This window comes from Loxodonta africana, chromosome 26 (genome assembly GCF_030014295.1).
Source record: "Loxodonta africana isolate mLoxAfr1 chromosome 26, mLoxAfr1.hap2, whole genome shotgun sequence".
NCBI lineage: Eukaryota > Metazoa > Chordata > Mammalia > Proboscidea > Elephantidae > Loxodonta > Loxodonta africana.
Window position 1 is genome coordinate 38,677,789 of NC_087367.1, and position 17,259 is coordinate 38,695,047.

General features: G+C 37.4%; 1 protein-coding gene across 6 annotated transcripts in view; it reads left to right on the top strand.

The window, feature by feature from the left end:
* The window catches only part of CEP70 (centrosomal protein 70), a 138,313-nt gene extending 123,414 nt beyond the window's left edge, over positions 1 to 14,899 (top strand). For 4 of the 6 annotated variants that reach the window (XM_003419965.4, XM_010599486.3, XM_023538803.2 and 1 more), the window contains exons 15-19: positions 4,959 to 5,105; positions 5,304 to 5,472; positions 5,641 to 5,755; positions 8,963 to 9,042; positions 12,269 to 14,743. In XM_003419965.4, the coding sequence (XP_003420013.1) occupies positions 4,959 to 5,105; positions 5,304 to 5,472; positions 5,641 to 5,755; positions 8,963 to 9,042; positions 12,269 to 12,330 (573 nt within the window). In that variant the 3' untranslated portion in view covers positions 12,331 to 14,743. Of the gene's footprint in view, positions 1 to 4,958; positions 5,106 to 5,303; positions 5,473 to 5,640; positions 5,756 to 8,962; positions 9,043 to 12,268 lie in introns of all 6 variants that reach the window. The other 2 variants (XM_064277250.1, XM_010599488.3) reach the window with 2 other exon arrangements.
* The last annotated feature ends 2,360 nt before the right edge of the window (positions 14,900 to 17,259 follow it).

Genomic DNA, 17,259 nt, shown 5'->3' on the forward strand with positions numbered 1-17,259 from the left:
CAAACAAACTAAAACTCAAAGGATGGAAAAAAATATATCAAGCAAACAATAAGCAAAAAAGAAGAGGAGTAGCAATATTAATTTCTGACAAAATAGACTTTAGACTTAAATCCGCCACAAAGGATAAAGAAGGACACTATATAATGATAAAAGGGACAATTGATCAGGAAGACATAACCATATTAAATATTTACGCACCTAATGACAGGGCTGCAAGATACATAAATCAAATTTTAACAGAATTGAAAAGTGAGATAGACACCTCCACATTTATAGTAGGAGACTTCAACACACCACTTTCGGAGAAGGACAGGACATCCAGTAAGAAGCTCAATAGAGACACGGAAGACCTACTTACAACAATCAACCAACTTGACCTCATTGACTTATACAGAACTCTCCACCCAACTGCTGCAAAATATACTTTTTTTTCTAGTGCACATGGAACATTCTCTAGAATAGACCACATATTAGGTCATAAAACAAATCTTTGCAGAATCCAAAACATCGAAATAGTACAAAGCATCTACTCAGACCACAAGGCAATGAAGCTAGAGATCAATAACAGAAAAACTAGGGAAAAGAAATCAAATACTTGGAAAATGAACAATACCCTCCTGAAAAAAGACGGGGTTATAGAAGACATCAAGGAGGGAATAAGGAAATTCTTAGAAAGCAACGAGAATGAAAATACTTCCTATCAAAACCTCTGGGACACAGCAAAAGCAGTGCTCAGAGGCCAATTTATATCGATAAATGCACACATACAAAAAGAAGAAAGAGCCAAAATCAGAGAACTGTCCCGACAACTTGAACAAATAGAAAGTGAGCGACAAAAGAACCCATCAGGCACCAGAAGAAAACAAATAATAAAAATTAGAGCTGAACTAAATGAATCAGAGAACAGAAAAACAATTGAAAGAATTAACAAAGCCAAAAGCTGGTTCTTTGAAAAAATTAACAAAATTGATAAACCATTGGCTAGACTGACTAAAGAAAAACAGGAAAGGAAACAAATAACCCGAATAAGAAATGAGAAGGACCACATCACAACAGAACCAAATGAAATTAAAAGAATCATTTCAGATTACTATGTAAAATTGTACTCTAACAAATTTGAAAACCTAGAAGAAATGGATGAATTCCTGGAAAAACACTACCTACCTAAACTAACACATTCAGAAGTAGAACAACTAAATAGACCCATAACAAAAAAAGAGATTGAAACGGTAATCAAAAAACTTCCAACAAAAAAAAGTCCTGGCCCAGACGGCTTCACTGCAGAGTTCTACCAAACCTTCAGAGAAGACTTAACACCATTACTATTGAAGGTATTTCAAATCATAGAAAAAGACGGAATACTACCCAACTCATTCTATGAAGCTACCATCTCCCTGATACCGAAACCAGGTAAAGACATTACAAAAAAAGAAAATTTTAGACCTATATCCCTCATGAAGATAGATGCAAAAATCCTCAACAAAATTCTAGCCAATAGAATCCAACAACACATCCAAAAAATAATTCACCCTGATCAAGTGGGATTTATACCAGGTATGCAAGGCTGGTTTAATATCAGAAAAACCATTAATGTAATCCATCACATAAATAAAACAAAAGATAAAAACCACATGATCTTATCAATAGATGCAGAAAAGGCATTTGACAAAGTTCAACACCCACTTATGATAAAAACTCTTACCAAAATAGGAATTGAAGGAAAATTCCTCAACATAATAAAGGGCATCTATGCAAAGCCAACGGCCAATATCACTCTAAATGGAGAGAACCTGAAAGCATTTCCCTTGAGAACGGGAACCAGACAAGGATGCCCTTTATCACCGCTCTTATTCAACATCGTACTTGAAGTCCTAGCCAGGGCAATTAGGCTAGACAAAGAAATAAAGGGTATCCGGATTGGTAAGGAGGAAGTAAAGCTATCACTATTTGCAGATGACATGATCGTATACATGGAAAACCCTAAGGAATCCTCCAGAAAACTACTGAAACTAATAGAAGAGTTTGGAAGAGTCTCAGGTTATAAAATAAACATACAAAAATCACTTGGATTCCTCTACATCAACAAAAAGAACACCGAAGAGGAAATAACCAAATCAATACCATTCACAGTAGCCCCCAAGAAGATAAAATACTTAGGAATAAATCTTACCAAGGATGTAAAAGACCTATACAAAGAAAACTATAAAACTCTGCTACAAGAAATTCAAAAGGACATACTTAAGTGGAAAAACATACCCTGCTCATGGATAGGAAGACTTAACATAGTAAAAATGTCTATTCTACCAAAAGCCATTTATACATATAACGCACTTCCAATCCAAATAGCAATGTCATACTTTAAGGGGATAGAGAAACGAATCACTAATTTCATATGGAAGGGAAAGAACCCCCGGATAAGCAAAACATTACTGAAAAAGAAGAAGAAAGTGGGAGGCCTCACCCTACCTGATTTCCGAACCTATTATATAGCTACAGTAGTCAAAACAGCCTGGTACTGGTACAACAACAGGCACACAGACCAATGGAACAGAATTGAGAATCCAGATATAGATCCATCCACGTATGAGCAGCTGATATTTGACAAAGGACCAGTGTCAGTCAATTGGGGAAATAATAGTCTTTTTAACAAATGGTGCTGGCATACCTGGATATCCATTTGCAAAAGAATGAAACAGGACCCATACCTCACACCATGCACAAAAACTAACTCCAAGTGGATCAAAGACCTAAACATAAAGACTAAAACGATAAAGATCATGGAAGAAAAAATTGGGACAACGCTAGGAGCCCTAATACAAGGCATAAACAGAATACAAAACATTACCAAAAATGATGAAGAGAAACCAGATAACTGGGAGCTCCTAAAAATCAAACATCTATGCTCATCTAAAGACTTCACCAAAAGAGTAAAAAGACCACCTACAGACTGGGAAAGAATATTCAGCTATGACATCTCAGACCAGCACCTGATCTCTAAAATCTACGTGATTCTGTCAAAACTCAACCACGAAAAGACAAACAACCCAATCAAGAAGTGGGCAAAGGATATGAACACACATTTCACTAAAGAAGATATTCAGGCAGCCAACAGATACATGAGAAAATGCTCCCGATCATTAGCCATTAGAGAAATGCAAATTAAAACTACGATGAGATTCCATCTCACACCAACTAGACTGGCATTAATCCAAAAAACACAAAATAATAACTGTTGGAGAGGCTGTGGAGAGATTGGAACTCTCATACACTGCTGGTGGGATTGTAAAATGGTACAACCACTTTGGAAATCCATTTGCCGTTATCTTAAACAGTTAGAAATAGAACTACCATACAACCCAGAAATCCCACTCCTCGGAATATACCCTAAAGATACAAGAGCCTTCACACAAACAGATATATGCACACCCATGTTTATTGCAGCTCTGTTTACAACAGCAAAACCTGGAAGCAACCAAGATGTCCGTCAACGGATGAATGGGTAAATAAATTGTGGTATATTCACACAATGGAATACTACGCATTGATAAAGAACAGTGATGAATCTCTGAAACATTTCATAACATGGAGGAATCTGGAAGGCATTATGCTGAGCAAAATGAGTCAGTTGCAAAAGGACAAATATTGTATAAGACCACTATTATAAGATCTTGAGAAATAGAAAAAACGGAGAAGAACACATACTTATGTGGTTACAAAGCGGGGAGGGAGGGAGAGGGCTTTTTATTGATCAATCAGTAGATAAGAACTGCTTTGGGTGAAGGGAAAGACAACACTCAATACAAGGAAGGTCAGCCCAATTGTACTGGATTAAAAGCAAAGATGTTTCCGGGATAAAATGAAAGCTTCAAAGGTTAGCGGAGCAGGGGCTGGGGTCTGGGGAACTTGGTTTGAGGGGACTTCTAAGTCAATGGGCAAAATAATTCTATTATGAAAACACTCTGCATCCCACTTTGAATTTTGGCGCCTGGGTCCCTAAATGCCAACAAGCGGCCATCTAAGATACATCAATTGGTCTCAACCCACCTGGAGCAAAGGCAAAGGAAGAACACCAAGGTCACACGACAACTAAGAACCCAAGAGACAGAAAGGGCCACATGAACCAGAGACCTACATTATCCTGAGACCAGAAGAACTAGTTGGTGCCCGGCCACAATCGATGTCTGCCCTGTCAGGGAGCACAACAGACAATTCCTGAGGGAACAGGAGACTAATGGGATACAGACCCCAAATTCTCATGAAAAGACCATACCTAATGGTATGATTGCGACTAGAGGAATCCCAGAGACAATGCTCCCCAGAACTTCTGATGGCACAGGACAGGAACCTTCCCCGAAGACAAATCATCAGGCATGAAAAGGACTGGTTAGTGGGGGAGAGAGAGAAGCTGATGAAGAGTGAGCTAATTAAATCAGGTGGACACTGGAGAGTGTGTTGGCAACTCTTGACTGGAGGGGGGACGGGAAGATAGAGAGAGAGGGAAGATGGCAAAATTGGCACGAAACGAGAGACTGTAAGGGCTGACTGAATAGGGGGAGAGCAAGTGGGAGAAGGGAGTAAGATGTATGTAAACCTACATGTGACAGACTGATTGGAATGGTAAATGTTCACTTGAAGCTTAATAAAAATTAAAAAAAAAAAAATTCAAGACCAACATATAAAGAACAAGGTTGTCTAGTGTATTCTTTACCCATCAATATTTCAAAATGATTATTTAAAAAATTCAGATTCAGGATAATCAATATATAATTTTTTTTATAATGCCTATACTTACCTAGGAAAACCTGATTTTAACAGACCTTTTCTAAAGCCGATAATGGTGTTTCATTTATAAAATGCCAATGACTGTTACATATATTATTTTTCAAAAATCTTCCTGGAGAATTATAGTTTATTAGCATTAAAATCAATAACATCATGTCATTTCTTTTGTTGTAAAGGATTTGCATAAGTCCTTGAAAATACTGTCTGCACAGCTGGTGCCTTGGCATAATTTAAAGAAGCAGGATGAAAATGAAGGTGTTAAAGTGGAAGATCTTTTGTTTATAGTAGATACCATGCTGGAAGAAGTTGAAAATAAAGAGAAGGTAATACTTAATATTATATAAATGTTTATATTACTCTTTATATAAATTTTTTAATGTAATCTTATCTAAAAGGCTAATAATTTGATATAGATGATATTTCTTCTACTAAGGCTCTATTTCTCTTTTTGAAGTTTTTTATTAATAGATTTTAGATTCTTTTAAGAGATGTACTATTTTTTTCTCCCCTCTTTTGGACAGGACAGTAATATGCCAAACTTTCAAACTTTACAAGCTGTTGTTTCTCACTTCCAAAAATTGTTTGATGTGCCTTCTTTGAATGGAGTCTATCCTCGAATGAATGAAGTTTATACTAAGCTTGGAGAAATGAACAATGCTGTAAGAAACCTCCAAGAACTCCTAGAACTAGGTGATAACCCTTTGTAATTTTTGTCCACATTTAAGAATTAATCCTTAACAAGTTGTTAAAGATGTAAAAATAACGAAAATTGATGATAACTAAAGCATAAATTGTTTGATATAATGATTTTGAAAATTCTTTTTTAAAATATCCTATCCTTTTATTTCTTTTTTGCAGATAGTTCTACTTCATTGTATGTGCTGGTAAGCACAGTTGGAAAATTGTGTAGGCTGATTAATGAGGGCATGAATGAACAGGTTAAGCAGGTATTGGGACCTGAAGACCTCCAAAGGTATTTATTTTAAAAGTTCACAAAATATTAGCCAGAATGATTGAAGGGGTGAAACTGAAGGCTTTTCCAAAACATCCAAATAGTTATTTACGTCCCTATTTGGAATGTTGTTAGATACTGTCAAGCCGGTACCAACTCATAGTGACCCCATGCACAACAGAATGAAACACTACTTGGCCCTGTGCCATCCTCACAGTCATTGCTGTGTTTGAGCTCCTTGTTGTAGCTACTGTGTCAGTCCCTCTCATTGAGGGTCTTCCTACTTTTTGCTGATGCTCTGCCAAGAATCATGTCCTTCTCCAGGGACTGGTCCCTACTGATAGCATGTCCAAAGTAAGTGAGATAAAATCTCACCATCCTCACTTCTAAGGAATATTCTGGCTGTAGTTCTTCCAAGACAGACTTGTTCGTTCTTTTGGCAGTCTGTGGTATATTCTATATTCTTTGCCAATCCATAATTCAAAGGCATAATTATTTTTCAGTCTTTCTTATTCATTGTCCAGCTTTCACATGCATATGAGATGATTGAAAATACCACAGCTTGGGTCAGGCTCACATTAGACTTCAAAGTGACATCTTTCCTTTTTAACGCTTTAAAGATGTCATCTGCATCTTTTGCCCAGTGCAATATGTTGTTTGATTTCTTGACTGCCGTTTCCATGGATGTTAATTGTGGATCCAAGTAAAATGAAATCCTTGACAACTTCAGTATTTTCAGTGTTTATCATGTTTACCACTCGTCTGTCAGTTTGTCACACTGGTAGCTTGCATTTTGCTGTGATGCTGGAAGCTATGCCACCAGTATTTCAAATACCAGCAAGGTCACTTATGGTGGACAGGTTTCAGCAGAGCTTCCAGACTTAAGACAGACTAGGAAGAAGGACCCGGCAATCTACTCCAAAAAAAAAATTGGCAAGTGAAAACCTTATTTGGAGTAACACCTTTTAAATAAATTGACAAAGTAAAATAATCTCATGTAGAGACTGAGAGAATGAATGCCAAGTATTTTCAAGATAGAAATAGATTGTAAGACCTATAGCTTTACATACAGTGGGTAAGGAATTCTTCAGCATTGTTGCTCAAAGCCTATTTCCAAGGCAAATTACATATTCCGACTCCTCACTTGTGGACTATTTCATTATTGGACAATTCACACCTACGATAATAATAAAAACTCTCCCATCTGACTATTTTGTGCACTAACAAGGCAGCGGAAATGGCAGCAACTGCTACGGAGTGCTCCCTCCTGTCAGCAGGGATGCCCTGCTTGCGGGCCAGCCTCCTCTGTGGCTATGACCCCCAGGCGGATGTGCAGGCAGCACTGAGCCAGGGGGCACCTGTTCTCAGTTCCTTGCTCCTATGCGGCCTGAGGCCCTATGGCTCAAAATTGCTGTGGGTGGGAAGGGAGGAAAGAAGAGGTGTTTGGAAGAAATTCATGTGAGTTTAAGGACATCCCAAAGTGAGCCAAGACAGGTATGCAGCCAGCCTCCTAGCACCCTCCCAGGAAACTCTGAGTCTTGTTGACTCACCAGGCCTGGAGGGCAGAGTAGGCTCTGGGATCATAAATGAGGGGCTTGCAGGGGTGGGAGTGGAGCCCTGGAGGCGGCTCCACGAGAGAAGCTCTGACCCACATAGGGGAAAGGTAAAGTGGTTAAGCCGAGGGCCCTCCAACCACACAGCCTGGCTTTATCTCCTCTGAGCCTCCTTCTCCGGAGAGGAATAATCCATAACTGAATTCGTCACAGTGATGAGCACATCGGTAAATTTTAGCTGTTATTATTTCTATGATCATATTTTCTAAATAAAAAAATGGGATAAATGAATAGTCTTAAAACAGAAAAAAAAAATCCTCCATTTTTGCATAGTGCAAATTTTCATATAATGACCCATCCTTGGAACCTAACTGTGATAAGTGAGGAGTGGGTGCATAGAGAAATTCAAACCTTGTTAGCAACTTCACGTAGTTGGACAGCTAATAAGAAAGACAGAAGAAGAATTGATGTCTTTGAATTATGGTGTTGGCAAAGAAGAACGAACAAATCTGTCTTAGAAGTACAGCCAGAATGCTCCTTAAGGAGAAGCAAAGATGGCAAGACTTTATCTCACATACTTTGAACCAGGAGGGACCAGTCCCTGGAGAAGGACATGATGCTTGGTTAAATAGAGGGTCCAGGAAAGGGAGGAAGACCCTCAACAAGATGGACTGACACAGTGGCTACAACAATGGGCTCAAACATAGCAACAACTATGAGGATGACGCAGGACTAAGTACTGTTCCATTGTATATGGTTCCATTGGAACCAACTCAACAGCACCTAACAACAACAACCATAGACTATTGAATAGTCACTATCGGTATATTAATTATTTGATTAGAAGATGAATGTTAAGGATTTTTTAAAACACCATATATCTGTGATATAAAACCTGATTTTTAAAAAATATTGAAAAATCATAGCTGTACTTAAAGAAGCTGTTTCACCTGAAATTTTATACTGCAACTTATGGAAGGGAAGCATACACATATATCACGTATTTCATACGGTCTGCACGTTTTACAAGAAAACCCCGTACATGATCTAATATTTGAGTTTTCTGATACTTGGAACATAAATCTCACTATTGATCTTTTCACCTTCCCGCAGTTTACTGACTACTGATATTTTTTCTTAATGTTTAATAGGATATGGGGTATAAAAGCCAATCATTTTTAGAAAATGCTATTCAAGCATGGTCTTAGAAGCCCTGAAGCCTTGTTGGTGCAGTGGTTAAGAACTTGGCTGCCAAGCAAAAGGTTGGCAGTTCAGATCCACCAGCTGCTGCTTAGAAACTCTATGGGGCAGTTCTACTCCATCCTGTAGGGTCACTATGAGTCAGAATCGACTCGATGGCAGTGGGTTTGGTTTGGTTTTTGGTTTAGAAGCCTAGAGCTAAATGGAAAGTTTCCCATGTTAGAAAAGTTACATAAACTTAACATTGGAACAAATGTTTACACTGATAATATGAAATGCCGTTTTAGAAAAGTGATATTAGATCAATAATAAACTAAAAAAGGAATGATTATAGTAATAAATGATCATTAAGTTTATATCTAAATTAGCAGGACAGTTTCTTTCCATTTTGAAAATGTCTTGTTTGCAATCAGAGGCAACAACCCCAACTTGGAAACTCAGTGTAACGTCACTTTTTTTTTTTTTTTTTTAACAGCATTATCAACAAATTGGAAGAACATGAGGAATTTTTCCCAGCATTTCAGGCATTTACTAACGATCTACTTCAAGTCTTAGGTAAGATCTTTTAGTGATGGTTAAATTTTGAGTCATAAGATTTCAGTGGATTTTTAGAGAAGAGCATTCCTTAGCTACTGGATAAATCTTTTTACTTAGAGCGTTTGGTAAAAAGTGTTTGGAAACCACTAACACTTCTGGAAACAGACTTCCTAACTTGCTGTTCATCGACTCCACGGCAACTCCACAGCAACAGGTTTTTTCGAACTTGCTGTTTGAGTTGGTTGAGATTAGCCCACAGAGCAGAGAAGCACAGGCACTATAAGGCAATAGGGGCTGCCTTTGTTTTAGGACCTTATCATGAGAAATGGCCTTACTCTGGCCAGGCCCAGTTTAACCCTGACTCTGTCATGGCCTAATGAGAAATTTTGGGAGAATTTATGATCTTGGAAGGTTTTTTTTTTCATAGTTAATTTTAAGATATCACTTGCATTAATATGAAGTAATGTAAGGTAGTTAGTAAACATCTGCAGAAAAAAAGTCAGTTTTAGAGCTTGAGTAGTAGTAGTCTCTTAGAGGGAAAAACATAATAATTTGCTTAGGAGTCATAGGCAAAATAGAGACCATAAGTCTCTTATTTCAAATGTGATTATATATGGCTATAAAATTAATTTATCTTAATATTAAGAACTTTTTTATTTAAAGTTTGAAGTGATTTATTCACCAGTGAATTTCTATTATAACTCATTTGAAAGTTTTTTGTTTTCTAAAACTGGCTCCATGACATAAGAAATCAAATTATTAAATTAAAAGAGAAAATGAGGATTGGTCAGAAGATAAGGGAATGAGTAAATTAAAATTTGGTAAGAAGATGAATAAATGACAGAACTATCTGATTGGAGTATATGGCCTAGTGAACATAAAGGGAGTTTTGTGGCCAGTTTTATGTAGACCATGGAAGCAGAAGAGACAGTAGTAGGTGAGCATGTTTTAGGCATGCTCATATGTTTAAAAAGGTCATACCAAGTGAAAATGTAATTTGAAAGTTAACTTAAGCTGAGACATGAAATTGTGTAAGTGTGTTGCCCTAGTATCTTGAAGAGCCATATTTCATAGAATAATATGATTCTACTTGCTTTAGGATGGCTATTAAACAGTGAAATTCTCGTCATTAATGCATATTTGGTACATTAACAAACACTTAAAGCAAAGAAATGCTGGTGACACCTTTTCAGAATCCTTCTTCAGAAACTTCCTCTCAGATATTGTGACACTTAGCATTGCTCAGATAGGTCATTTGCTTCGAAAAGCCAAGTCTCCCATTGTTTTGGTCACAGTTTAAATTCTGAAGTTAAATATTGTATTTAACATTGGGAAATTTAAATCAATTTGGTAAATATGACTTTTTTTTATTATTGGATTTTATATTAAGTATTTTTTAGCCTTCCCATTCTCTGTGAGGTTCACTAATAAGACACATTTCGTATTTAGTGAGAAAAAAATGTGATTTCAGGTTGAGGGGTAAAGGATATTTTACCTGTTAACCTGATTAGGGTCGGTGCCCCGGAGCAGTCGAGCCAGTGAAACATACTCCAAGTCAGAAAGAGTGAGAAAGTTTATTAAGGAGATACATACATCACTGGGGACCCAGGAGCAACACAGGTTGTCTCTATGGAGTCCCACAGAGCAGTTTTACATTGGAGCTTCTTTAGAATCTTAGGAGGGCTACAAGTGTCTTTGTAGTTCCCTGCCAGACATTTCTTTATTAGGCTAAAGACATACATATCTGCTACTGGGCTCCAACTTCCCTGTGCAGGGCTATATGCCCCAGGTAGCCCCGCCAGAACGAAAGGTTATTTGCATCAGTTTAAAACAAAGAACAAAGCCATTAAATTTGATCAAAACAAAGTCATTAACAGAGGTATGTGAAGAAGGCAGCAGAGGAAGAATAACTTATAGATTTATCATGGCCTTAGTTACGTTTTCGAGGGCAATGGGTTAGTTATGTTAAGCTCTCAGTTGCCCATTTTGAAATAAAAACATGCTGGGGAGTATTCGGGGTCACATACCTTACCACAACATAAAGTGGGAACTAAGTTCTCTGTTGTAGGTTTGCTTATTTTGCTTCCTATATCTTGATGCATTTAAGTAGATCCAGACAAGTATTCTGACTGAAGTTAGGAACTTAAAGGACTAAATGAAGTGTTCACGCTAAAGGAAAACCACCAAAATCCAGCTAGACAATGGAGGGGGAAAGATGAAATCCAAGGAGACATGTTTTTTGTAAAAGAAATGAGTTGATGAACAATGGCCTAACGGAATAAGCTAGAAAAAAAGTAGTATCTAGAGAATCTGCCTTTGGGGCTCACCTTAAAGTAGGCTTGGGATCTAGACAATGAGAGAAAGAATCCTGCTTCCTCTGTAGCTAGAAGCTTTAGGCTGTTGAAAGAAGATAGTCTTAGGAAGAGACATCAAACTCAGAACCTGGCAGTGAAGAACCTGAACTGGTTTATCTGCTAAATTAAAAACCAGGCTAAACCCTAGAATTGCATACATTGCAATTACGTGCTGTATACATTGCACCCAAGGTTTGTACTCTGAGAAGACTCACACCTATTGTTAGGTAGTAAAGTTTCATCCTAAAAGGTGGACCTAAGAGTGACCCTATTAAGGAGAAATTCTTTCACGAGAATTAAAGAGGATAAAAAACAGGAAATTCCTAAATCCTCAGATAAGGACCCGGAAGGAGGCAGTTTTCTACCTGGAATTTCACCATGTGAGCTAACCCAGGATACCCTGGTAGCGTAGTGATTAAGTGCTACGGCTGCTAACCAAAGGGTCGGCAGTTCGAATCCGCCAGGCGCTTCTCGGAAACTCTATGGGACAGTTCTACTCTGTCCTATAAAGTCGCTATGAGTCGGAATTGACTTGACGGCACTGGGTTTGGTGTTTTTGTGTTTGGTTTAAGCTAACCAATGTAACTATACAGATTTAGAGAGATACTAACATAAAATCATAAATGTGACCAGCTGGGTCTATTAATAAAAGTATGCTGCTAGTGAGGTTAATATCAGAGTCAGAGGATGCTTGTAGGTATGTTTCTCAATCAGTAAAATTTTATCACCACAACTGGAGAAAATTTCCATGCGCACACAAGCACCAATATTGTTGCCTTTGTGTTTGAAACATTACATAGAAGTTCTCATTTCATCTGAGCATATCACAAGACTGGTATTTCTAGCTATTTTTCTAAGTACTCTTCTTTATTATTGCTTTTCTGTTACAGAAATTGATGATGTGGATGCCATTGTACCTGCAGTAAAGAAATTAAAAGTACTTTCATACTGAAAATGAATCAAATCATTTTTACTGTGTAAATTGCATTTTTAGGCAGTCTAAATATTTTATATGGTTAATCTTATTCGGAGACAGGAACTAAAAAATTTATTCACTCTCAGAATTCGCCTTGTCTTAGAATTGGTTCCCTCTCTATCCATACAATTTTTTTTTTTTAACTTTTTAGGTTTTTATACAGAAAACAGTTACTGAATTAATTGGACTTTAGATCGCCCTAATTGCTTCTTAAACAATTCTTGATTGAATTATGTCTCCAAAAAACTGTGTGTATCAACTTGGTTAGGCCATGATTCCCAGTATTCTGTGGTTGTCCTCCATTTTGTGATTCTAATTTTACGTTAAGAGGATTAGGGTGGGATTGTAACACCACCCTTACTCAGTTCACCTCCCTGATCAAATGTAAAGGGAGTTTCCCTGAGATATGTCCTGCACCACCTTTTATCTCTCAAGATAAAAGGAAAGGGAAGCAAGCAGAGAGTTGGGGACCTCATACCACCAAGAAAGAAGCACCAGGAGCAGAGCGTGTCCTTTGGACCTGGGGTCCCTGTGCCTGAGAAGCTCCTCCACCAGAGGGAGAGTGAGGACAAAGACCTTCCTCCAGAACTGACAGAAGGAGAAAGACTTCCTCTGGAGCTGATGCCCTGGATTTGAATTTCTAGCCTACTAGACTGTAAGAAAATAAATTTCTCCTTGTTAAAGCCATCCACTTGTGGTATTTCTGTTAAAGCAGCACTAGATGACTAAGACAAGGAGCTAAAATATAAGGTTCTTTTAAAGTAGAATGTGTAAGTAAAAGAGAAACTTAGGGAAAGATACTGCAAGTAATAGAAAGATTGCATTGGAGTTTAGGGTTCAGGGAAACAGGAATGCCAACGGCTCTCTTAAGTCCTGCCAGTAGGAAGCTATTGCTTTCCTGGCAAGGATTAAATGGCACATTATATTAAGATAGGTCTCATGGCAGTTGGCCTTTCAAAGCAGGAGGAAGAAACGGAAAAAAGAAAATGTTTTATCATTATGTTAGGTTAGGAAATGAATCATGGGTAAAATAGAGAGTAGATAGAAGTCCCTCATTTAAAAGAAAAAAAAGTGCCTTTTTGCAATCTTGATTATAATGTATTTTTTATAAGATCTTAAATAAAATTTTTATAAAGACTTTTCAAACATAATTGTCATCAGTGACTTATTTGTATTACTCACAAATAATGAGTCAGATTCGCTTCCTAGGCTGAGCCTTCCTTGGGCAACTGGTACACCCTTGCTACATTTAACGTTAGAGTACTTTTCTTGCGCCTTGTGCTTATTCTCTGTTAACAACAGTCAGTCCGACTATCTTAAGGAACCAGTGTTCACACCTATGAGTACAAACCACTTCAGGCTACCTCCTCCTCCTACCTTTGGTAAGTAGCAGGTCTGGGAAGACTTCTCAGTTATTCTTGTTGCTTGTAATGTAGAATATTGTAAAGCATTTCCAGGAAGCAGCATAGTAGGATGGAGACAGTGAACAAGCATCCACATCCTTAGTGTTGTGACTTTGCCTTAGGAAGCAGATAATACCTTAGATTCCTTCTGGATTTAAAATTCTTTGTTTTATTAGCCTGCAATTACATTTATAATCACTAGCCTACAATTTGTGGAAGAATCTGTATCTTTGAGGTATAGAAAAAGTATTTAGATATTCAGAAAGGTAAAAACTATGAATTGATTAGATTACTCTAAGGAATTGCTGTGAAACAATTTGGAAATCTAATATTTGAAAGGAAGAAATGTAATTAAAAAAAAAACTTTACACCTACAATTTCGCAGCTAGCTTAAGAGCCTACAGTTAACTTTTAGTTTAAAACAGAGGTCTTCAAACTATTCCTCAGAGGCCTAGGGACTTCTTGAATGTGCCTCAGGGACCATGGAGAAAGTCAGTAGGAAGGGCTTTAGGCCCATCCCTTATCAGATCCACTTTTGCCCAATTTTAATTATTTACAGTATAAGTCAGTAAGCACTGAAATTATTGTTTTGCTCTTAATTTTTTTGTTTTGTTTAACAGTTTTATTGAGGTGTAGGAGTCCTGGCGACACAGTGGTTAAGAGCTATGGCTGCTAACCAAAAGGTTAGCAGTTTGAATCCGCCAGCCGCTGCTTGGAAATCCTGTGGGGCCCTTCTACTCTGTGCTGTAGGGTCACTATAAATTGAAATTGCTTGACAGCAACAAGTTTCTTTTTTGTTTTGTTTTATTTGACATATAATAAACCACACATATTTAAAGTGTACAATTTGATAAGTTCTAATACATGTATACACCCATGAAAGCATCACCATAATCAAAATAATCAACATACCTGTCACGGCAAAAGTTTTCTCTTTGCCTATAGTAATCCCTCCCACTCCTTCCTATTCCTAGGCAACAACTGATCTGCTTTCTGGCAGTATAGAATTAGTTTGCATTTTATAGAATTTTATATAAATGGAATCATACAGTATGTCCTCTGTTTGTCTGATATATTCCACTAAGCATAATTACTTTGAGAGTTTTGCACCTTATTGCACATATTAACAGTTCCTTCATTTTTATTGCTGTATAGTATTCCATTGTGTGAATATACCATGATTTATTTATCCATTCATTCGTTGATGGATATTTGAGTTATCTTCAGGTTTTGACTGTTACAAATAAACTGCTGTGAACACTAATGTACAACTCTTTGTGTGGACATATGCCTAAAAAAAAAAAAATTTTTTTTATGCCTGATAAATGTAAAAAGGTGTTGTTTCATTCCCATTGAGATCGGGAACCAGACAAGGATGCCCTTTATCACCACTTTTATTCAACATTGTGCTGGAAGTCCTAGCCAGAGCAATTAGGCTAGATAAAGAAATAAAGGGCATCCAGATTGGCAAGGAAGAAGTAAAAGTATCTCTATTTGCAGATGACATAATCTTATACACAGAAAACCCTAAGGAATCCTCCAGAAAACTACTGAAACTAATAGAAGAGTTCAGCAGAGTATCGGGATACAAGATAAACATACAAAAATCAGTTGGATTCCTCTACACCAACAAAAAGAACATCAAAGAGGAAATCAAATCAATGCCATTTACAGTAGCCCCCAAGAAGATAAAATACTTAGGAATAAATCTTATCGGAGATGTAAAAGACTTACACAAAGAAAACTGCAATACACTTCTGCAAGAAACCAAAAGAGACATAAGTGGGATAGGAAGACTTAACATTATAAAAATGTCTATTCTACCAAAAGCGATCTATACATTTAATGCAATTCCGATCCAAATCCCAACGACATTCTTCAATGAGATGGAGAAACAAATCACCGATTTCATGTGGAAGGAAAAGAGGCCCCGGATAAATAAGGCATTACTGAAAAAGAAGAACAAAGTGGGAGGCCTTACTTTACCTGATTTGAGAACCTATTATACCGCCACAGTAGTCAAAACAAACCTAGTACTGGTACAACAGCAGATACATGGACCCATGGAATAGAATTGAGAATCCAGACATAAATCCATCCACATATGAGCAGGTGATATTTGACAAAGGCCCTAAAACAGTTAAATGGGGAAAAGACAGTCTTTTTAACAAATGGTGCTGCCATAACTGGATATCCATCTGCAAAAAAATGAAACAAGACCCATACCTCACTCCATGCACAAAAACTAACTCGAAATGGATCAGAGACCTAAATATAAAATCTAAAGCAATAAAGATCACGGAAGAAAAAATAGGGACAACGTTCGGAGCCTAATACATGGCATAAACAGTATAGAAAACATTATAAAGAACGTAGAAAAACTAGATAACTGGGAGCTCCTAAAAATCAAACACTTATGCTCATCCAAAGACTTCACCAAAAGAGCAAAAAGACTACGTACAGACTGGGAAAAAGTTTTTAGCTATGACATTTCTGATCAGTGCCTGATCTCTAAAATCTACATAATACTGCAGAAAGACAAATAACCCAATTAAAAAATGGGCAAAGGATATGAATAGACACTTCACTAAAGAAGACATTCAGGTAGCTAACAGATATGAGGAAATGTTCACAATCATTAGCCATTAGAGAAATGCAGATCAAAACTACAATGAGATTTCATCTCACTCCAAAAAGGCTGGCATTAATCCAAAAAACACAAAAGAATAAATGTTGGAGGCTGTGGAGAGATTGGGACACTTCTACACTGCTAGTGGGAATGCCAAATGGTACGACCACTTTGGAAATCGATTTGGTGCTTCCTTAAAAAGCTAGAAATAGAACTACCATCTGATCCAGCAATCCCACTCCTTGGAATATATCCTAGAGAAATAAGAGCCTTTACACGAACGGATATATGCACACCCATGTTTATTGCAGCACTGTTTACAATAGCAGAAAGATGGAAGCAACCAAGGTGTCCATCAGTGGATGAATGGATAAATAAATTATGGTATATTCACACAATGGAATACTACACATCGATAAAGAACAGTGATGAATCTGTGAAACATTTCGTAACATGGAGGAACCTGGAAGGCATTATGCTGAGTGAAATTTGTCAGTTGCAAAAGGACAAATATTGTATAAGACCACTATTATAAGAACTTGAGAAATAGTTTAAACTGAGAAGAAAACATTCTTTTGTGGTTACGAGAGTGGGGAGGGAGGGAGGGTGGGAGAGGGGCATTCACTAATTAGATAGTAGATAAGAACTACTTTAGGTGAAGGGAAAGATAGCACACAGTACAGGGGAGGTCAGCACAATTGGACTAAACCAAAAGCAAAGAAGTTTCCTGAATAAACTGAGTGCTTCAAAGCCCAGTGTAGCAGGGGCAGGGGTCTGGGGACCATGGTTTCAGGGGACATCTAAGTCAATTGGCATAATAAAATCTATTAAGAAAACATTCTGCATCCCACTTTGAAGAGTGGCGTCTGGCGT